The sequence below is a fragment of the Silurus aristotelis genome (assembly GCF_946808225.1).
Source record: "Silurus aristotelis genome assembly, chromosome: 21".
In the NCBI taxonomy this organism is placed as follows: Eukaryota; Metazoa; Chordata; class Actinopteri; order Siluriformes; family Siluridae; genus Silurus; species Silurus aristotelis.
In genome coordinates this window covers 20,388,144-20,412,571 of record NC_139594.1, presented here as the reverse complement: position 1 = coordinate 20,412,571, position 24,428 = coordinate 20,388,144, and the positions used below count along the sequence as shown (strand labels likewise).

The window sequence follows — 24,428 nt, the reverse complement described above, 5'->3', positions numbered from 1 at the left end:
AATCCTTTAAAAAGAGAATGGGAGAACCTACTGGAAGGACAAGCATCTTCAAAACACTCCATCAGTCTCACAAGTTCTTAGCTAAATCCTGTCACCATGACAACAACCCAAACACTGCAGTGGCTTCAAGACAAGGCTTTGAACATCAAAGAAGATCAGTGTAAATCTGAAGATGCTCCATATCCAGCCTGATGGCGATCAAGAGGAGATCTTCCAGGCAAAATGGAGAAAAGTGCACAAGTACATAAAAATGACAGTGTGTGTGTCCTACAAAGAAAAAAAAAAACCTTCTCAGTGATGTGAGGTTCAAACCCTAGGCTTGGGGGAGGGTTGCCAGATTATGTAGTATAAAAAGGAACATACACACACACACACACACACACACACACACACACACACACACACACACACACACACACATGAAACACACCATAATGTAAGGAATTAGGAGAACCTTCTCCTTTTTCTTCTCACTGTAGTCTTTTCAGTGGAAATACATGCTGTGCCTTTTTGATATGTGGTATATCAGAATCTGGCAACCCTTTATTCTATACACCATGATTGTGCATGTTTATTGTGCATGTTTTTTAGCATTCTTACACACACACACACACACACACACACACACACACACACACACACACACACACTGTATTATGTAATACATCTTATTTAAAAATGTGTGTGTGCAATAAATAAAATAATAAACAATAATTATTACAGAATCTGTACTAATAAGAAGATAAAGTCAGCTAATCACGAACGCATGCGAAAATCACAGGCATTCAGTACATCAGGAACGAGGAACGATGTGAACGTATTGTGCAAAAGAGTATACACACACACACACACACACACACACACACACACACACACACACACACAGACACACACAAATATAAAATATAAAACTATAAAAAAAAAGAAAACGTGCAAATGAGTAGTTGTAAGAAATTACACATTTTGAAGTATTGTGTGTGTGTGTGTGTGTGTGTGTGTGTGTGTGTGTGTGTGTGTGTGTGTGTGTGTGTAATCACAGTGGGGGGTGGAAGTTGATGGTGTGATGTCTGAGCCCTTGAGAGGTTTTGTAGCTTTTTCCACAGCGGCACTTGAAGGGCTTCCTGACGCGGATCTGTGTTCGGTGTCCGTTCTTAGCGTGGTACTTTATTCCGTTTACGTTCTTCAACAAGGAGACAACATTGTAAGCACATTGTAAGGACATGGTGAGGACATTGTGAAGACATAGACAGGTTACACACAGTCAGAACATTGTGAAGACATTGTGAAGACATAGACGGGTTACACACAGTCAGGACATAGTGAGGACATAGACAGGTTACAAACAGTCAGGACACTGTGAGGACATAAACAGGTTACACACAGTCAGGACAAAGTGAGGACAAGTGAAGATATAGACGGGTTACACACAGTCAGGACATTGTGAGGACATAGATGGGTTACACACAGTCAGGACATAGTGAGGACATAGACAGGTTACAAACACTCAGGACACTGTGAGGACATAAACAGGTTAAACACAGTCAGGACATTGTGAGGACATAGACAGGTTACACGCACATGTAATAACCAAAGAGAGTGGCTAACAAATACCTCGTTGTTGATGATGTCATTGTGCATTAGTGATCATGGGTGTGTGTGTGTGTGTGTGTGTGTGTGTGTGTGTGTGTGTGTGTGTGTGTGTATATATATACCTTGTATCTCTTCTTGCACCCAGGTACAGGACAGGCAAAGGGCTTTTCGTCTCCGCCGTTCATGCACATGGAGCTCAGGATCGACTCAGAACTGATCGCACTCTCTGTAGTCCACGACTCATCACTGTCCGAGTCCTCATACTCCACCTCCTCTTCATCACACTCACTGCCTGAGGGGAGCACACACAGGGCTGTCAGCATAAAGATCCATCACACACACACACACACACACACACACACACACACACACACACACACACACACACACACACCCTCACCTGTGGGTGTGCTGCTGCGGAAGGAAGATGAAGGGGTGATGGGTGGAGTCACGGGCGGGGTCAGGCTGCCGTTGTTATGGCGAGGGGGCGTGGACATGCTGCTACGAGAGACGTTCCCTGTGACCGAAAGCGATAGTTTCGGCTGCACCTTTTTCTTCTGGTTCTCCTGCTCCCTGCGTGCTGCTTCAGTCATGAACCTACACACACACACACACACACACACACAAAGGGTTCACAACACTTTCAGCACAAAGTGTAGTCACATTTCCACTTCTAAACTTCATCCCAACCACACCATGCTGCTTCCACCACCAGGCTTCATTCAAGGGATGGTATTTCGTTGCTGAGCAGAACCTGTTTTCTCCAGATGAAAAGACTAAAGAATCTTCTTCCTCATGTTCTGTAAGTGCTGGCCACATGCCAGCACTTACAGGGAGCATCTTTCTTCGCGGTTCTCTACCGCAAAAGCTCCGACTGATGTGTTTTAGAGGTTCCTTGAAGACCTCAGAATGGACACCTCCATGACCAAAACCCTTCCAATGCAGTTCAAGAGTTTGGCCAGATGATCAGCTCAAGAAAAGTCTTCTGTTTCACAATGATGAAGTTTATGGGAATCTTTAAAGATTTGTCCCCTCACTCTAAGCAGAAGTAAAATCTGAGTTCCCTGGACCTGGTGGTTGGTCTGACCTCCCCTGTGAACTGTGGGATCTTATACATACAGCTGTGGGTCTAATCCATGGTCCTGATCCACCTTAGGAGGACTCTAGCAAGGTTCTAGAACCATCTTAGGATACTGAAACAGGCTGAAGTTGAGCTTTTCTCATCAGATGGATGTTTGATTAGGAGTGTATCTGCTTGTCTCTAGGTTGTTGTGTATTATAAAAGTAGAGAATCTCTCTCACACACACACACACACACACACACACACACACACACACACACACACACATGCACACCTGTTGATGTAGCTCAGGGCGACATAAGTGGGCTGCTGCAGCTCCTGTTTCTCCAACACTCTGGGGTCAGTGTCTGTTAGGGGTAGAGAGAGGGAGGGGCAGTAAGGAGGAGGAGCAGTGAGGGTCAGGGGGTAGAGAGTGCGAGGAGCAGAGAAGGGGGGGGGGACAGTGAGGATCAGTGGTAAGAAAGGGGGAGGAGCAAAGAGGGGTAGGGTAGAAACAGGGAGGAGCAGTGAGAGGGGGAGCAGTGATGGGAGAAGCAGTGAGGGTCAGGGAGTAGAGAGGGGAAGGAGCAGAGAGGGTCAGGGGGTAGAAAGAAGGAGGAGCAGAGAGTTTCAGGGGTTAGAAGGAAGGAGGAGCAAAGAAGGGGAGGAGTAGAGAGAGACAAGGGTAGAGAGGGTAGGGGTAGAAACAAGGAGGAGCAGTGAAGGGAGAAGCAGAGAGAGCCAGGGGTAGAAAGGGGGAGAAAGAGTAATGGGGTGGGGTAGAGAGGGAGTAGAGACGGGGAGGAGCAGTGAGGGTCAGGGGGTAGAAAAATGAGGAGCAGAGAAGGGGAGGAGTAGAGAGAGGCAGGGGTAAAGAAGGTCAGGGGGTAGAAAGGGGAGAAAAAGTAAGGGGGTGGGGTAGAGAGGGGGTAGAGAGGGGGAGAGGCAGAAAGAGGGGGACAGGTAGAGGTTTTATTCATCAGATAATAAATCTAGAGTGTATATACAACTGAAAGCAGCGATTACGGGGCCAAGCACTTTCTGCACAAAACCCGTAAACCACAAAAGATAAGATGAAAAACAGGAAAAAGACTGTTATTATACGTTATTATTTGTTTAGCAAGGTCTTACTGTAAGTACAGTCATAAATCGGGTGGCTTTCACCACATACACACACACACACACACACACACACACACACACACACACACACACACAGCATGAGACAGCAGGTAACTTCCACTGCCTGAGGCACCTCAGGCACCATTTCACACAATCTTTACTCTGTGTGTGTGTGTGTGTGTGTGTGTGTGTGTGTGTGTGTGTGTGTGTGTGTGTGTGTGTGTGTGTGTGTGTGTGTGTAAGAAAGCGAGTGAGGAATGAAATGCTTTACTACTAACTACTGTGGGACACGAGCGCCACCTGGTGGTGCAGCAGGATGCATGACATGAGTGTACACAACTTTTGTGTGTGTTATCCAGATGGCTAATTAAAAAACAGTGTAGTGTTTAAATGTGTGTGAGATCAGCAGGTCTCCGGATAGACGGCAGGAGGAAAGAGCTGCACCTCACACTGTAATTATATTTTCCACAGCACAGCGGAACACAACACTGATGAAGGAAGCTCACACACACACACACACACACACACACACACGCCAAAATGAACATACGTACAGAAAAAAACTTACACTCATACACACACAAACACACACACACTAAGTGGAGGCTGGTATTAGGGATTTTCCACTGGATCTCGCTAATTAGCCTATAAAACTCTAACACACACACACACACACACACACACACACACACACACACAGCACTTCAAAAGCATGAGTGTTTCTCAGTCGTTCCATTCCTCTAACCCCTGTGGAAATGCGAGTGAGATCTGAACGACTGCAATTTAAATGTAAACCAACGCAATCAGTTTACACATACACTGAAAAAATATTAGGACACCTGACCTTTCCAGCCAGACGTGGTTCCTCCTGAAACTGTTATGCAAAGTTGGAGACTAGGAGACCCAAACCTGTTCCAGCTCCATGAAGATCTGCTTTCCATGGGTTGGAGTGGAAGATCTCCTGCTATAGAGCTCCAACCCTCTTGAACATGAATAAAAGTGAACGCTGACCGCACCCCACACCTTCTCACCTCACCGAAATCAGCATTTTACCAACCACCTTGTAGCTGAATGAATCTCCGCAAAATCTGGTGAAACATTCTCCCAGGAGAGTGGAGCTCATTATAACAGAGCATGGGCACTAAATGTGAAATTTTTTAATAAAAAAAAAAAAAACAAATAATCTAATGCTCCAGTGTCCACAAACCTACATAGTGTGTATATGAACAATAGGGGGCACCATAAATGTCCTCAAACAAGGAAAATCAGCTCTTTCTTACAGCGTGGAACTTAACGTACCAATATCTCACTAAACCCCTGAATGCTAATCAGGAAATGGATCAAAGGTTACAGAAAAAACACGCACCATGGTACAATAGTCATACTCATGCCCTCCAGAAAACAGCCAGTAAACTGGAAAAAAAATGGAGAAAAACTAAATTTGTGGGTAAATTCATAGAAAACAACCAAAACAATCCCAGGTTCCTTTTCTGTACAGTAGCTAAACTAATAAGGTAGCTAACTACAAATCCGGTATCTGAAAAATGTGTTCCATCAGTTTAGTAGTAAGGACTTGATACATTTCTTCACGGAATAACAAAGTATTAAAAACACATTTGGGGAGGTCGAACCTCTGACAGCATCTCCTGATCTAATTGTACCTAAAACTCCACAATGACAACTACACTGCTTTACATGTACAGGACAGGACGAGCTGTATGATCTTATCACAAAAAATCAAATCGACATCATGTCCGTTAGATCCCATTCCAACTAAACTACTGAAAGAAGTGTTCCCTAAACCCCTCAAGTTGGCATTATTAAGCCCCTAATTTGGATCCAAATCAACTATAAAAATTACAGACCCATTTAAAATCTTCCATTTATGTCTTAGATTTTATCTTATATCTTTGAAGAGTTTCAGTGAGGTTTCAGGCTCCATCATAGCACAGAAACTGCTCTAGTTAAAATCACTAATGACCTTTTTTTTTGCTTCAGACCAAGGCTTTATCTCTCTGTTAGTTTTACTAGATCTGAGTCCTGCATTCCACACTATAGATCATTGTCTTCTCCTGGGTCGCTTACAAAATAACATCGGCATTCAGGGACAGGCATTAAGCTGGTTTAAATCCTACCTGTCTGATCGTTTCCATTTTGTAGACTTAAATGGAGAGCTATTCAGGCTAATGCAACTACATTATGGGGTGCCACAAGGTTCAGTTCTAGGACCCCTGCTTTTCACAATATACATGTTTCCATCTTAAAAGAACATCTCAATTGGTTGATAACTAATTGTGTTAAAGAGTTAAAAGACTGGATGACGCATAACTTTTTTTATTATTCAATTCTGATAAGACAGAGATTTTGCTCATCGGCCCAGAAACCAGTACACAGTAGCTCCAGCATTTCAACCTGCATTTAGAAGGATGTAACTACTAGTTCAACAGTAAAAGACCTGGGATTTTTGACACCAACTTGTCTTTTAAAAATCATATCAACCAAGTTACAAAAACAGCCTTCTTCCACCTTAGAAATATTGCTAAGCTAAGAAACGTTGTCTAAACTTCAATGTGCTACGAAACACTAAATGATTTATCTCCCATGTATCTCTCCAGTCTTCTAACACGCCATAATCCATTACGCTCCTTCAGATCTCAAACTCTGGACTTCTAGTAGTTCCTGTAATAGCAAAGTCCACTAAAGGTGGTAGAACATTCTCACATTTAGCTCCTAAACTTTGGAACAGTCTTCCTGACAGTGTTCGGGGCTCAGACACACTCTCCCAGTTTAAGTGCATATTAAAGACGTATCTTTTTAGCGAGTTCTACACATAACACACATCACACCATAACCTTGTGCTCCAGAACATCTGATCACATGCACATTATCAACTTGTGTTGTTAATACAATGAACAGCAGCTACGCTAATTCCTCTCCACTGCTTCTCTTTCCCTCCCCATCCCGAGGCTTCCTGGTTTGGCCAGCTCCAGTCACATCCCACCTCATGAAGATTATGGACCTTTAAAGAAGTAGATGCCGCAAACATTCCAAACCATCTAAAGACGTACCAGTGCCAATTGGATCCCACTTCATGTGGAGTTTGGACACTGGACCTCCTTGAGTGTTTAAAGTCTCTGCCATGGAGAAGCTGGTGTTGGACCTGTGATGATCTCTGATGTTGAACTATTTTATGAGTTGCTCAGTAGGTCCTGGTTTCACAACATCAACTGACTGTATAAGACTGTAGAAAGAAGGTTACTCATAATCACACACTTCAGTGCTCATGTTAGTTCTCACTCTCCAGTGTTTTGTATTGTTTAAATACTATAATCACACTCTTGATGTCACCCAAATGAGGATGAGGTTCCTTTTTTGAGTCTGGTTCCTCTCAAGGTTTCTTCCTCACAACATCTAAGGGAGTTATTCCCTTACCACAGTCGCCCCAGTCTTCATCATCATGGATAAGCACATATCATATCACATATCAGAACGACTTCTATGCCCGGTTTGAGGTACAGAACAACGTGGTGGCGAGGAAGACCATCCCTCCTCCCACTGACCAGGTGCTCTGTCTAACCACAGCTGAAGTGAGGAAAACTCTATGCAGAGTTAACCCACGGAAGTCTGCTGGACCTGACAACATTCCTGGCAGAGCTCACTCCCATTGTGATGAAGTGCTTCGAGAGGCTCATCATGAGGCACATCATGACACAGCTTCCACCCTCCCTGGACCCCATGCAGTTTGCGTATCATCCAAATCGTTCCACGGACGATGCCATCTCCACAACCCTCCATCTGGCCCTCACCCACCTGGATAGCAAGGACTCATATGTACGAATGCTGTTCATTGATTTCAGCTCAGCATTCAACACAATCATTCCTCAGCACCTGATCAAGAAGTTGAACCTTCTGGGCCTGAACACCTCTCTCTGCAACTGGATCCTGGACTTCCTGACTGGGAGACCTTAGTCAGTCCGGATCGGGAACAGCATCTCCAGCACCACCACACTGAGCACTGGAGCCCCTCAGGGCTGTGTGCTCAGTCCACTGCTGTTCACTCTGCTGACTCAAGACTGTGCACCAATGCACAGCTCAAATCATATCATCAAGTTCGCTGACGACACGACCGTGGTGGGTCTAATCAGCAAGAACGACGAGTCAGCATATAGAGAAGAGGTGCAACACTTAACTGCCTGGTGTGTAGCAAACAACCTGTCTCTGAACGTGGACAAAACGAAAGAGATGGTTGTGGACTTCAGGCGAGCACAGAGCGACCAATCTCCACTGATTATTGATGGATCCTCTGTGGAGATTGTCAAGAGCACCAAATTCCTTGGTGTTCATCTGGCAGACAACCTCACCTGGTCACTTAACACCAGCTCCATCACCAAGGAAGCCCAGCAGCGTCTCTACTTCCTGAGAAGGCTGAGGAAAGCCCACCTCCCTCCCCCTATCCTGACCATGTTCTACAGAGGGACCATTGAGAGCATCTTGAGCAGCTGCATCACTGCCTGGTTTGGGAACTGCACCGTCTCGGATCGCAAGACCCTACAGAGGATAGTGAGGACAGCTGAGAAGATCATCGGAGTCTCTCTCCCCTCTATCATGGACATTTACACTGCACGCTGCATCCGCAAAGCACACAGCATTGTGGACGATCACACACACCCGTCACACACACTTTTCTCACTCCTACCATCAGGAAAACGGTTCCGAAGCATTCGGGCCGTCACAACAAGACTGTGCAACAGTTTCTTTCCACAAGCTATCAGGCTCCTCAATACACAGAACTGAAACAGAACTCGCACACACTCACTCACTCACACACACACACTCACTTAAATGTGTGTTACTGAACTGTACAACCTAGACTAAACACAATCATCACTCATCTCGATCCACTCCACCACCACTTATCTATTTATTATTATTTATACTCGCACCTTGTATTACTGTAAAATGTTTACATGCTGTCTCTGCACCTCCTTGCTGCTGTTTTTTTGCACTACATTGTTCTGTTCTGTTTGTATTCTCCCCTGGGTATAGTTTTTACATTTCTCCTTCACAGTACTGTATAATCAAGTATACAGCAGGTTTACTAGTCGGCGCTATACTTGTTTTTTTGTCTTTTTTCTTGTCTTGTGTTGTCTGTCTGTAATGTTTTTTTGTTTGCACCAGGTTGCACTCGATGCACTTTATGTTTGTGTTGTAGCTCTATGCTGTTGTTGTTTTGTTGTTTAGTGTAGCACCAAGGTTCCGGAGGAACGTTGTTTCGTTTTTACTGTGTACTGTGTATAGCAAAAAAGCCTCTTGACTTGACTTGACTTGATCATTCACCTTCATTCTTAATTTCTGTAAAGCTGCTTTGAGACAATGTCCGTTGTGAAAAACACTTTAGAAATAAACTTGAACTTAAACTTGAGTTTATTACAAAATATAACCCCAGTGTAAAGCATTGTTGTGAGTGTCCAGCAGAGGGCGCTGACACACAGAAAAAAGCACAGAGGAAGCGGGTCACGTCTTTCCTGATTCTCTAAATCCATCTCTTCACACGATCACGTTAAACTCCGCAATCCTGCAGACGTGTTTGTGTCTAAAACGTCCTGACTGTTACAATCACTGGGAATGAAGACTCCTTTAAAAAAGAGTGTTTAAAAAGTGTGTAAATAACAGGTTACAGCGTGAGATGTTACCATAACGTATGACATCATTTTCAGAATAAAAATCTATATACTATAATATAAATCTATCACTTGAAGGAAGCCGTGCCCCCTCTCCCAATCTAACATTCTGGGTGTGGGCGAGTTTAGAGGGTTCTCCCAGGGTTCTCTTGGTGATGGAGCTGAAACTCTGACTCTGTGTGTGTTTGTGTGTGTGCATGTGCATGTTTGTATGTGTGTGTTATGTCAGCCTGTCAATGATGTGATATGATAATAAGTAAAAAAGATTGAAGGTGTGTGAGTTTTGTGACGTTCTAAAGACACCTGGTGAAGCCCTACTGCATGAGCTCACCTGCTACCTGCTCATACTACAACACTAAACCGCAACACAGATCTGCTGATTACACACTCAACATGTGGGTGCATGTATGATTCTTACACACACACATACGCACCTACACACACACAAACACACACACACACACACACACACACACACACACACACACACACACACACACACACACAAGGTCAATACAAGTTATGTCAGTTAAAGAGAGAAAAATGACTTCATACAACATTCCTGTGTTCTCAAATAAACAGAGCAAACAGACTACATTAAACTACACTCCAGTACACTACACTACACTACACTACACTACTGCTCCACTACACTACACTAATACTTTGAAGCGGTTCTGAAGCATTCGGGCCGTCACATCCAGACTGTGTAACAGCTTCTTGCCTCAACCCATCAGGCTTCTCAACACAAAACTGAACTGAACTCTCACACACACACACACACACACACACACTGTGTGACTGATTTGTACAACCAAGTCTCAACACACACTCGTACTCACTTTACACACCCATGTCTTCAGTACCACTCAGATTACATCACTTCATTACCATAAACTGTTCACATGCCGTTTTTGCACATCTTTTCTGGATTGCTGCTATTTGCTCTTTTGCACAACATTTTGTTTACATTTTGTTACTGTTCACTTTATGTCTCTTTACAACAGGCAGAGCTATTTTGTGTTTTGTGTATTTGTCTTGCACTGTTTGTACCAGGTTGCACACGATGCACTTTATGTGGCGAGGACACTTACTAGAAGTATATTGTAGTGTAGTGTAGAATATTGTAGTATAAACTTCCTTTCGGCTTCTCTTGTTAGGGGTCGCCACAGTGGATCATCCGTATTCATGATCCGCATGTTCGATTTGGCACATGTTTTATGCTGGATGCCCTTCCTGACGCAACCCTCCCCATTTATCTGGGCTTGAGACCGGAACTAAGAGTGCACTGGCTTGTGCAACCCTAATGGCTGGGTGTGGTTCCCTGACCAGAGGGCGAACTCGGGCCACAGCAGTGAGAGCGCCGCATCCTAACCACTAGACCACCAGGGAACCCAGTGTAGTATATTGTAGTATATTGTAGTGTAGTGTAGTATATTGTAGTGTAGTATATTGTAGTGTAGTGTAGTGTAGTGTAGTATATTGTAGTGTAGTGTAGTGTAGTCTATTGTAGTGTAGTGAAGTATATTGTAGTGTAGTGAAGTATATTGTAGTGTACTGTAGTATATTGTAGTGTACTGTAGTATATTGTAGTGTAGTGTAGTGTAGTGTAGTATATTGTAGTGTAGTGTAGTATATTGTAGTGTAGTATATTGTAGTGTAGTGTAGTGTAGTCTATTGTAGTGTAGTGAAGTATATTGTAGTGTAGTGAAGTGTAGTTTAGTGTAGTATATTGTAGTGTAGTGTAGTATATTGTAGTGTAGTGTAGTGTAGTCTATTGTAGTGTAGTGAAGTATATTGTAGTGTAGTGTAGTATATTGTAGTGTAGTATAGTGTAATATATTGTAGTATAGTGAAGTATAGTGTAGTGTAGTGTAGTGTAGTATATTGTAGTATAGTGAAGTATATTGTAGTGTAGTGAAGTATATTGTAGTGTAGTGTAGTATATTGTAGTGTAGTATAGTGTAATATATTGTAGTATAGTGAAGTATAGTGTAGTGTAGTGTAGTGTAGTATATTGTAGTATAGTGAAGTATATTGTAGTGTAGTGAAGTATATTGTAGTGTAGTGTAGTATATTGTAGTGTAGTATAGTGTAATATATTGTAGTATAGTGAAGTATAGTGTAGTGTAGTGTAGTGTAGTATATTGTAGTATAGTGAAGTATATTGTAGTGTAGTGTAGTATATTGTAGTGTAGTATATTGTAGTATAGTGTAGTGTAGTATATTGTAGTGTAGTGTAGTATATTGTAGTATAGTGAAGTATAGTGTAGTGTAGTGTAGTATATTGTAGTATATTGTAGTGTAGTTTAGTGTAGTATATTGTAGTGTAGTGTAGTGTATTGTAGTTTAGTGTAGTATATTGTAGTGTAGTGTAGTATATTGTAGTATAGTTTATTATAGTGAAGTATATTGTAGTGTAGTATAGTGTAATATATTGTAGTATAGTGAAGTATAGTGTAGTGTAGTGTAGTGTAGTATATTGTAGTATAGTGAAGTATATTGTAGTGTAGTGTAGTATATTGTAGTGTAGTATATTGTAGTATAGTGTAGTGTAGTATATTGTAGTGTAGTGTAGTATATTGTAGTATAGTGAAGTATAGTGTAGTGTAGTGTAGTATATTGTAGTATATTGTAGTGTAGTTTAGTGTAGTATATTGTAGTGTAGTGTAGTGTATTGTAGTTTAGTGTAGTATATTGTAGTGTAGTGTAGTATAGTTTATTATAGTGAAGTATTTTGTAGTGTAGTGTATTGTAGTGTTGTGTAGTATATTGTAGTGTAGTGTAGTATATTGTAGTATATTGTAGCGTAGTGTAGTTTAGTGTAGTATATTGTAGTGTAGTGTAGTATATTGTAGTGTAGTGTAGTATATTGTAGTGTAGTGTAGTCTATTGTAGTGTAGTGAAGTATATTGTAGTGTAGTGAAGTATATTGTAGTGTAGTGTAGTATATTGTAGTTTAGTATAGTGTAATATATTGTAGTATAGTGAAGTATAGTGTAGTGTAGTGTAGTGTAGTATATTGTAGTATAGTGAAGTATATTGTAGTGTAGTGTAGTATATTGTAGTGTAGTATATTGTAGTATAGTGTAGTGTAGTATATTGTAGTGTAGTGTAGTGTAGTATATTGTAGTATAGTGAAGTATAGTGTAGTGTAGTGTAGTATATTGTAGTATATTGTAGTGTAGTTTAGTGTAGTATATTGTAGTGTAGTGTAGTGTATTGTAGTTTAGTTTAGTGTAGTATATTGTAGTGTAGTGTAGTATATTGTAGTATAGTTTAATATAGTGAAGTATATTGTAGTGTAGTGTATTGTAGTGTTGTGTAGTATATTGAAGTATATTGTAGCGTAGTGTAGTTTAGTGTAGTATATTGTAGTGTAGTGTAGTATATTGTAGTGTAGTGTAGTATCTTGTAGTGTAGTGTATTGTAGTTTAGTGTAGTATATTGTAGTGTAGTGTAGTATATTGTAGTGTAGTATATTGTAGTGTAGTGTAGTGTAGTGTAGTATATTGTAGTGTAGTGTAGTGTAGTCTATTGTAGTGTAGTGAAGTATATTGTAGTGTAGTGAAGTATATTGTAGTGTACTGTAGTATATTGTAGTGTACTGTAGTATATTGTAGTGTAGTGTAGTGTAGTGTAGTATATTGTAGTGTAGTGTAGTATATTGTAGTGTAGTATATTGTAGTGTAGTGTAGTGTAGTCTATTGTAGTGTAGTGAAGTATATTGTAGTGTAGTGAAGTGTAGTTTAGTGTAGTATATTGTAGTGTAGTGTAGTATATTGTAGTGTAGTGTAGTGTAGTCTATTGTAGTGTAGTGAAGTATATTGTAGTGTAGTGTAGTATATTGTAGTGTAGTATAGTGTAATATATTGTAGTATAGTGAAGTATAGTGTAGTGTAGTGTAGTATATTGTAGTATAGTGAAGTATATTGTAGTGTAGTGAAGTATATTGTAGTGTAGTGTAGTATATTGTAGTGTAGTATAGTGTAATATATTGTAGTATAGTGAAGTATAGTGTAGTGTAGTGTAGTGTAGTATATTGTAGTATAGTGAAGTATATTGTAGTGTAGTGAAGTATATTGTAGTGTAGTGTAGTATATTGTAGTGTAGTATAGTGTAATATATTGTAGTATAGTGAAGTATAGTGTAGTGTAGTGTAGTGTAGTATATTGTAGTATAGTGAAGTATATTGTAGTGTAGTGTAGTATATTGTAGTGTAGTATATTGTAGTATAGTGTAGTGTAGTATATTGTAGTGTAGTGTAGTATATTGTAGTATAGTGAAGTATAGTGTAGTGTAGTGTAGTATATTGTAGTATATTGTAGTGTAGTTTAGTGTAGTATATTGTAGTGTAGTGTAGTGTATTGTAGTTTAGTGTAGTATATTGTAGTGTAGTGTAGTATATTGTAGTATAGTTTATTATAGTGAAGTATATTGTAGTGTAGTATAGTGTAATATATTGTAGTATAGTGAAGTATAGTGTAGTGTAGTGTAGTGTAGTATATTGTAGTATAGTGAAGTATATTGTAGTGTAGTGTAGTATATTGTAGTGTAGTATATTGTAGTATAGTGTAGTGTAGTATATTGTAGTGTAGTGTAGTATATTGTAGTATAGTGAAGTATAGTGTAGTGTAGTGTAGTATATTGTAGTATATTGTAGTGTAGTTTAGTGTAGTATATTGTAGTGTAGTGTAGTGTATTGTAGTTTAGTGTAGTATATTGTAGTGTAGTGTAGTATAGTTTATTATAGTGAAGTATTTTGTAGTGTAGTGTATTGTAGTGTTGTGTAGTATATTGTAGTGTAGTGTAGTATATTGTAGTATATTGTAGCGTAGTGTAGTTTAGTGTAGTATATTGTAGTGTAGTGTAGTATATTGTAGTGTAGTGTAGTATATTGTAGTGTAGTGTAGTCTATTGTAGTGTAGTGAAGTATATTGTAGTGTAGTGAAGTATATTGTAGTGTAGTGTAGTATATTGTAGTTTAGTATAGTGTAATATATTGTAGTATAGTGAAGTATAGTGTAGTGTAGTGTAGTGTAGTATATTGTAGTATAGTGAAGTATATTGTAGTGTAGTGTAGTATATTGTAGTGTAGTATATTGTAGTATAGTGTAGTGTAGTATATTGTAGTGTAGTGTAGTGTAGTATATTGTAGTATAGTGAAGTATAGTGTAGTGTAGTGTAGTATATTGTAGTATATTGTAGTGTAGTTTAGTGTAGTATATTGTAGTGTAGTGTAGTGTATTGTAGTTTAGTTTAGTGTAGTATATTGTAGTGTAGTGTAGTATATTGTAGTATAGTTTAATATAGTGAAGTATATTGTAGTGTAGTGTATTGTAGTGTTGTGTAGTATATTGAAGTATATTGTAGCGTAGTGTAGTTTAGTGTAGTATATTGTAGTGTAGTGTAGTATATTGTAGTGTAGTGTAGTATCTTGTAGTGTAGTGTATTGTAGTTTAGTGTAGTATATTGTAGTGTAGTGTAGTGTAGTATATTGTAGTATAGTTTATTATAGTGAAGTATTTTGTAGTGTAGTGTATTGTAGTGTTGTGTAGTATATTGTAGTGTAGTGTAGTATATTGTAGTATATTGTAGCGTAGTGTAGTTTAGTGTAGTATATTGTAGTGTAGTGTAGTATATTGTAGTGTAGTGTAGTATATTGTAGTGTAGTGTAGTCTATTGTAGTGTAGTGAAGTATATTGTAGTGTAGTGAAGTATATTGTAGTGTAGTGTAGTATATTGTAGTTTAGTATAGTGTAATATATTGTAGTATAGTGAAGTATAGTGTAGTGTAGTGTAGTATATTGTAGTATAGTGAAGTATATTGTAGTGTAGTGTAGTATATTGTAGTGTAGTATATTGTAGTATAGTGTAGTGTAGTATATTGTAGTGTAGTGTAGTGTAGTATATTGTAGTATAGTGAAGTATAGTGTAGTGTAGTGTAGTGTAGTATATTGTAGTATATTGTAGTGTAGTTTAGTGTAGTATATTGTAGTGTAGTGTAGTGTATTGTAGTTTAGTGTAGTATATTGTAGTGTAGTGTAGTATATTGTAGTATAGTTTAATATAGTGAAGTATATTGTAGTGTAGTGTATTGTAGTGTTGTGTAGTATATTGAAGTATATTGTAGCGTAGTGTAGTTTAGTGTAGTATATTGTAGTGTAGTGTAGTATATTGTAGTGTAGTGTAGTATATTGTAGTGTAGTGTAGTGTAGTATATTGTAGTATAGTTTATTATAGTGAAGTATTTTGTAGTGTAGTGTATTGTAGTGTTGTGTAGTATATTGTAGTGTAGTGTAGTATATTGTAGTATATTGTAGCGTAGTGTAGTTTAGTGTAGTATATTGTAGTGTAGTGTAGTATATTGTAGTGTAGTGTAGTATATTGTAGTGTAGTGTAGTTTAGTCTATTGTAGTGTAGTGAAGTATATTGTAGTGTAGTGAAGTATATTGTAGTGTAGTGTAGTATATTGTAGTTTAGTATAGTGTAATATATTGTAGTATAGTGAAGTATAGTGCAGTGTTGTGTAGTATATTGTAGTATAGTGAAGTATATTGTAGTATATTGTAGCGTAGTGTAGTTTAGTGTAGTATATTGTAGTGTAGTGTAGTATATTGTAGTGTAGTGTAGTATCTTGTAGTGTAGTATATTGTAGTGTAGTGTAGTATATTGTAGTGTAGTGTAGTTTAGTGTAGTATATTGTAGTGTAGTGTAGTATCTTGTAGTGTAGTATATTGTAGTGTAGTGTAGTATATTGTAGTGTAGTGTAGTGTATTGTAGTGTAGTATATTGTAGTGTAGTTTAGTGTAGTATATTGTAGTGTAGTGTATTTTAGTGTATTGTAGTGTAGTATATTGTAGTGTAGTTTAGTGTAGTATATTGTAGTGTAGTGTAGTATATTGTAGTGTAGTGTATTGTAGTGTAGTCTAGTATATTGTAGTGTAGTGTAGTATATTGTAGTGTAGATTAGTGTAGTATATTGTAGTGTAGTTTAGTGTAGTATATTGTAGTGTATTGTAGTGTAGTGTAGTATATTATATTATAGTGCAGTACATTGTAGTGTAGTTTAGTGTAGTGTAGTATATTGTAGTGTACTGTAGTATATTTTAGTGTAGTATATTGTAGTGTAGTGTAGTGTAGTATATTGTAGTATAGTGTAGTGTAGTGTAGTGTAGTATATTGTAGTGTAGTGTAGTATATTGTAGTATAGTGAAGTAAATTGTAGTGTAGTGTAGTGTAGTATATTGTAGTGTAGTATATTGTAGTGTATTGTAGTGTAGTGTAGTGTAGTGTAGTATATTGTAGTATATTGTAGTGTAGTGTAGTGTGTTGTAGTTTAGTGTAGTATATTGTAGTGTAGTGTAGTATATTGTAGTGTAGTTTAATGTAGTGTAGTATATTGCAGTGTAGTGTATTGTAGTGTAGTGTAGTATATTGTAGTGTAGTGTAGTATATTGTAGTATATTGTAGTGTAGTTTAGTGTAGTATATTGTAGTGTAGTGTAGTATATTGTAGTGTAGTATATTGTAGTGTAGTGTAGTATATTGTAGTGTAGTGTAATGTATTGTAGTGTAGTATATTGTAGTGTAGTGTATTGTAGTGTAGTATATTGTAGTGTAGTTTAGTGTAGTATATTGTAGTGTAGTTTAGTGTAGTATATTGTAGTGTAGTGTAGTATATTGTAGGGTAGTTTAGTGTAGTAAATTGTAGTGTAGTGTATTGTAGTGTAGTATATTGTAGTGTAGTTTAGTGTAGTGTAGTATATTGTAGTGTAGTTTAGTGTAGTATATTGTAGTGTATTGTAGTGTAGTGTAGTATATTGTATTATAGTGCAGTACATTGTAGTGTAGTTTAGTGTAGTGTAGTATATTGTAGTGTAGTGTAGTATATTGTAGTGTAGTGTATTGTAGTATATTGTAGTATAGTGTAGTGTAGTATATTGTAGTGTAGTGTAGTATATTGTAGTGTAGTGTAGTATATTGTAGTGTAGTATATTGTAGTGTAGTGTAGTATATTGTAGTGTAGTGTAATGTATTGTAGTGTAGCATATTGTAGTGTAGTGTATTGTAGTGTATTGTAGTGTAGTATATTGTAGTGTAGTTTAGTGTAGTATATTGTAGTGAAGTTTAGTGTAGTGTATTGTAGTGTAGTGTAGTATATTGTAGTGTAGTTTAGTGTAGTATATTGTAGTGTAGTGTAGTTTAGTGTAGTATATTGTAGTGTAGTATATTGTAGTGTAGTGTAGTGTAGTGTAGTTTAGTGTAGTATATTGTAGTGTAGTGTAGTATATTGTAGTGTAGTATATTGTAGTGTAGTGTAGTGTAGTGTAGTATATTGTAGTGTAGTGTAGTGTAGTCTATTGTAGTGTAGTGAAGTATATTGTAGTGTAGTGAAGTATATTGTAGTGTAGTGTAGTATATTGTAGTGTAGTGTAGTGTAGTGTAGTATATTGTAGTGTAGTGTAGTGTAGTATATTGTAGTGTAGTGTAGTGTAGTCTATTGTAGTGTAGTGAAGTATATTGTAGTATAGTGTAATATATTGTAGTGTAGTGAAGTATATTGTAGTGTAGTATATTGTAGTGTAGTGTAGTGTAGTGTAGTATATTGTAGTATAGTGAAGTATATTGTAGTGTAGTGTAGTATATTGTAGTGTAGTATATTGAAGTGTAGTATATTGTAGTATAGTGTAGTGTAGTATATTGTAGTGTAGTGTAGTGTAGTATATTGTAGTATAGTGAAGTATAGTGTAGTGTAGTGTAGTGTAGTGTAGTATAGTATAGTGTAGTGTAGTGTAGTATATTGTAGTATATTGTAGTGTAGTTTAGTGTAGTATATTGTAGTGTAGTGTAGTGTATTGTAGTTTAGTGTAGTATATTGTAGTGTAGTGTAGTATATTGTAGTATAGTTTAATATAGTGAAGTATATTGTAGTGTAGTGTATTGTAGTGTTGTGTAGTATATTGTAGTGTAGTGTAGTATATTGTAGTATATTGTAGCGTAGTGTAGTTTAGTGTAGTATATTGTAGTGTAGTGTAGTATATTGTAGTATAGTTTAATATAGTGAAGTATATTGTAGTGTAGTGTATTGTAGTGTTGTGTAGTATATTGTAGTGTAGTGTAGTATATTGTAGTATATTGTAGCGTAGTGTAGTTTAGTGTGGTATATTGTAGTGTAGTGTAGTATATTGTAGTGTAGTGTAGTATATTGTAGTGTAGTTTAGTGTAGTATATTGTAGTGTAGTGTAGTATCTTGTAGTGTAGTATATTGTAGTGTAGTGTAGTGTATTGTAGTGTAGTATATTGTAGTGTAGTTTAGTGTAGTATATTGTAGTGCAGTGTATTTTAGTGTATTGTAGTGTAGTATATTGTAGTGTAGTTTAGTGTAGTATATTGTAGTGTAGTGTAGTATATTGTAGTGTAGTGTATTGTAGTGTAGTCTAGTATATTGTAGTGTAGTTTAGTGTAGTATATTGTAGTGTATTGTAGTGTAGTGTAGTATATTGTATTATAGTGCAGTACATTGTAGTGTAGTTTAGTGTAGTGTAGTGTAGTATATTTTAGTGTAGTATATTGTAGTGTAGTGTAGTGTAGTATATTGTAGTATAGTGTAGTGTAGTATATTGTAGTGTAGTGTAGTGTAGTATATTGTAGTGTAGTGTAGTATATTGTAGTATAGTGAAGTATATTGTAGTGTAGTGTAGTGTAGTATATTGTAGTGTAGTGTAGTGTAGTATATTGTAGTGTAGTGTAGTGTAGTGTAGTATATTGTAGTGTAGTGTAGTATATTGTAGTATAGTGAAGTATATTGTAGTGTAGTGTAGTGTAGTATATTGTAGTGTAGTGTAGTGTAGTATATTGTAATGTAGTGTATTGTAGTGTAGTGTAGTATATTGTAGTGTAGTTTAGTGTAGTAAATTGTAGTGTAGTGTATTGTAGTGTAGTATATTGTAGTGTAGTTTAGTGTAGTGTAGTATATTGTAGTGTAGTTTAGTGTGGTATATTGTAGTGTAGTGTAGTGTAGTGTAGTATATTGTAGTGTAGTGTAGTATATTGTAGTATAGTGAAGTATATTGTAGTGTAGTGTAGTGTAGTATATTGTAGTGTAGTGTAGTGTAGTATATTGTAGTGTAGTGTAGTGTAGTGTAGTATATTGTAGTGTAGTGTAGTATATTGTAGTATAGTGAAGTATATTGTAGTGTAGTGGAGTGTAGTATATTGTAGTGTAGTGTAGTGTAGTATATTGTAGTGTAGTGTATTGTAGTGTAGTGTAGTATATTGTAGTGTAGTTTAGTGTAGTAAATTGTAGTGTAGTGTATTGTAGCGTAGTATATTGTAGTGTAGTTTAGTGTAGTGTAGTATATTGTAGTGTAGTTTAGTGTAGTATATTGTAGTGTATTGTAGTGTAGTGTAGTATATTGTATTATAGTGCAGTACATTGTAGTGTAGTTTAGTGTAGTGTAGTATATTGTAGTGTAGTGTAGTATATTGTAGTGTAGTGTAGTGTAGTATATTGTAGTATAGTGTAGTGTAGTGAAGTATATTGTAGTGTAGTGTAGTATATTGTAGTGTAGTGTAGTGTAGTATATTGTAGTGTAGTATATTGTAGTGTAGTGTAATGTATTGTAGTGTAGTATATTGTAGTGTAGTGTATTGTAGTGTATTGTAGTGTAGTATATTGTAGTGTAGTTTAGTGTAGTATATTGTAGTGAAGTTTAGTGTAGTATATTGTAGTGTAGTGTAGTATATTGTAGGGTAGTTTAGTGTAGTAAATTGTAGTGTAGTGTATTGTAGTGTAGTATATTGTAGTGTAGTTTAGTGTAGTGTAGTATATTGTAGTGTAGTGTAGTGTAGTATATTGTAGTGTAGTGTAGTATATTGTAGTATAGTGAAGTATATTGTAGTGTAGTGTAGTGTAGTATATTGTAGTGTAGTGTAGTGTAGTATATTGTAGTGTAGTGTATTGTAGTGTAGTGTAGTATATTGTAGTGTAGTTTAGTGTAGTAAATTGTAGTGTAGTGTATTGTAGTGTAGTATATTGTAGTGTAGTTTAGTGTAGTGTAGTATATTGTAGTGTAGTTTAGTGTAGTATATTGTAGTGTAGTGTAGTGTAGTATATTGTAGTGTAGTGTAGTATATTGTAGTATAGTGAAGTATATTGTAGTGTAGTGTAGTGTAGTGTAGTATATTGTAGTGTAGTGTAGTGTAGTATATTGTAGTGTAGTGTAGTGTAGTGTAGTATATTGTAGTGTAGTGTAGTATATTGTAGTATAGTGAAGTATATTGTAGTGTAGTGTAGTGTAGTATATTGTAGTGTAGTGTAGTATATTGTAGTGTAGTGTATTGTAGTGTAGTGTAGTATATTGTAGTGTAGTTTAGTGTAGTAAATTGTAGTGTAGTGTATTGTAGTGTAGTATATTGTAGTGTAGTTTAGTGTAGTGTAGTATATTGTAGTGTAGTTTAGTGTAGTATATTGTAGTGTATTGTAGTGTAGTGTAGTATATTGTATTATAGTGCAGTACATTGTAGTGTAGTTTAGTGTAGTGTAGTATATTGTAGTGTAGTGTAGTATATTGTAGTGTAGTGTAGTGTAGTATATTGTAGTATAGTGTAGTGTAGTGAAGTATATTGTAGTGTAGTGTAGTATATTGTAGTGTAGTGTAGTGTAGTATATTGTAGTGTAGTATATTGTAGTGTAGAGTAATGTATTGTAGTGTAGTATATTGTAGTGTAGTGTATTGTAGTGTATTGTAGTGTAGTATATTGTAGTGTAGTTTAGTGTAGTATATTGTAGTGAAGTTTAGTGTAGTATATTGTAGTGTAGTGTAGTATATTGTAGGGTAGTTTAGTGTAGTAAATTGTAGTGTAGTGTATTGTAGTGTAGTATATTGTAGTGTAGTTTAGTGTAGTGTAGTATATTGTAGTGTAGTTTAGTGTAGTATATTGTAGTGTATTGTAGTGTAGTGTAGTGTAGTGTAGTATATTGTAGTGTAGTGCAGTATATTGTAGTGTAGTTTATTGTAGTGTAGTATATTGTAGTGTAGTGCAGTATATTGTAGTGTAGTTTAGTGTAGTATATTGTAGTGTAGTGTAGTTTAGTATATTGTAGTGTAGTATATTGTAGTGTAGTATATTGTAGTGTAGTTTAGTGTAGTATATTGTAGTGTATTGTAGTGTAGTATATTGTAGTGTAGTGTAGTATATTGTAGTTTAGTTTAGTGTAGTATATTGTAGTGTATTGTAGTGTAGTATATTGTAGTGTAGTTTAGTGTATTGTAGTGTAGTTTAGTGTAGTATATTGTAGTGTAGTGCAGTATATTGTAGTGTAGTTTAGTGTAGTATATTGTAGTGTAGTGTAGTGTAGTTTAGTGTAGTATATTGTAGTGTAGTATATTGTAGTGTAGTTTAGTGTAGTATATTGTAGTGTATTGTAGTGTAGTATATTGTAGTGTAGTATATTGTAGTGTAGTTTAGTGTAGTATATTGTAGTGTATTGTAGTGTAGTATATTGTAGTGCAGTGTAGTATATTGTAGTTTAGTTTAGTGTAGTATATTGTAGTGTATTGTAGTGTAGTATATTGTAGTGTAGTTTAGTGTATTGTAGTGTAGTTTAGTGTAGTATATTGTAGTGTAGTTTAGTGTAGTATATTGTAGTGTAGTGTATTGTAGTGTAGAATATTGTAGTGTAGTTTAGTGTAGTATATTGTAGTGTAGTGTATTGTAGTGTAGTATAGTGTAGTGTAATGTAGTGTAGTTATATTGTAGTGTAGTATATTGTAGTGTTGTGTAGTATATTGTAGTGTAGTGTAGTGTAGTGTAGTATATTGTAGTGTAGTGTAGTATATTGTAGTGTAGTGTAGTATATTGTAGTGTTGTGTAGTATATTGTAGTGTAGTGTAGTGTATTGTAGTGTTGTGTATTGTAGAGTAGTTTAGTGTAGTATATTGTAGTGTAGTGTATTGTAGTGTATTGTAGTGTAGTATATTGTAGTGCAGTTTAGTGCAGTATATTTTAGTGTAGTATATTGTAGTGTAGTGTAGTATATTGTAGTGTAGTTTAGTGTAGTATATTGTAGTATATTGTAGTGTAGTGTAGTATATTGTAGAGTAGTTTAGTGTAGTATATTGTAGTGTAGTGTAGTATATTGTAGTATAGTTTAGTATATTGTAGTCTAGTTTAGTGTAGTATATTGTAGTGTAGTTTAGTGTAGTATATTGTAGTGTAGTGTAGTATATTGTAGTGTAGTATATTGTAGTGTAGTGTAGTATATTGTAGTGTAGTGTAGTATATTGTAGTGTAGTGTATTGTAGTGTAGTGTAGTATATTGTAGTGTAGTTTAGTGTAGTATATTGTAGTGTAGTGTATTGTAGTGTAGTATATTGTAGTGTAGTATATTGTAGTGTAGTGTAGTGTATTGTAGTGTAGTATATTGTAGTGTAGTTTAGTGTAGTATATTGTAGTGTAGTGTAGTATATTGTAGTGTAGTATATTGTAGTGTAGTGTATTGTAGTGTAGTATATTGTAGTGTAGTATATTGTAGTGTAGTGTAGTGTAATGTAGTGTAGTGTTGTGTAATGAAGTGTAATGTAGTATAATGTAGTGTAATATAGTATAGTGTAATGAATTGTAGTGCAAAGAAGTGTAGTGTAATGTAGTGTAGTGTTGTGTAATGTAGTGTAATATAGTGTAATATAATGTAGTGTAATGTAGTGAAGTGTAGTGTTGTGTAATGTAGTGTAGTGTAATATAATGTAGTGTAATGTAGTGTAGTGCAAAGAAGTGTAGTGTAGTGTAGTTTAATATTGGTTAATGTAGTATAATGTAATGACATTATACGACACTACACTACACTACACTACACTACATTACACTTCATTACACTACACTACATTACAGTACACTAAACTACATCACATTACACTACACTACACTACACTACATTACACTACATTACACTACACTACATTACACTACACTAAACTACATCACATTACACTACACTACACTACATTACACTACACTACACAACACTAAACTACACTACACTACATTACATAACACTACACTACATTACACTACACTACACTAGACTACACTACACTACACTACACTACATTACACTACACTAAACTACATCACATTACACTACACTACACTACATTACACTACACTACACTACATTACACTACATTACACTACACTACATCACATTACACTACACTACACTACATTACACTACACTACACTAAACTACACTACACTACACTACATTACATTACACTACACTACACTAAATTACACTACACTAGACTACACTACACTACACTACATTACACTACACTAAACTACATCACATTACACTACACTACACTACATTACACTACACTACATTACATCACATTACACTACACTACACTACACTACACTACATCACACTACATTACACTACACTACATCACATTACACTACACTACACTACATTACACTACACTACATTACATTATATTACACTACACTACACTACACTACACTACACTACACTACACTACACTACATTACATTATATTACACTACACTACATCACACTACATTACACTACACTACATCACATTACACTACACTACACTACATTACACTACACTACATTACATTATATTACACTACACTACACTACACTACATTACATTATATTACACTACACTACATTACACTACACTAAACTACACTACATTATTTTACACTACACTACACTACACTACATTATATTACACTACACTACATTACACTACATTGCACTACACTAAACAACACTAAATTACACTACACTACATTATATTACACTACACTACATTACACTACATTGCACTACACTAAACAACACTAAATTACACTACACTACATTATACTACATTACACTACACTACACTACAACTGGACACTACACTACACCACACTACACTACATTACATTACACT

General features: G+C 36.2%; 1 protein-coding gene across 1 annotated transcript in view; it reads right to left on the bottom strand.

The window, feature by feature from the left end:
• Nucleotides 1-608: 608 nt before the first annotated feature.
• jazf1a (JAZF zinc finger 1a) overlaps nt 609-24,428 on the bottom strand; it is a 27,344-nt gene continuing 3,524 nt past the window's right edge. Inside the window, exons 2-5 of the mRNA XM_083523826.1 lie at nt 2,947-3,019; nt 1,991-2,187; nt 1,713-1,882; nt 609-1,180 (exon numbers count right to left, since the gene is read on the bottom strand). Of these exons, the coding sequence (XP_083379952.1) occupies nt 1,034-1,180; nt 1,713-1,882; nt 1,991-2,187; nt 2,947-3,019 (587 nt within the window). The 3' untranslated portion in view covers nt 609-1,033. The remainder of the gene's footprint in view (nt 1,181-1,712; nt 1,883-1,990; nt 2,188-2,946; nt 3,020-24,428) is intronic.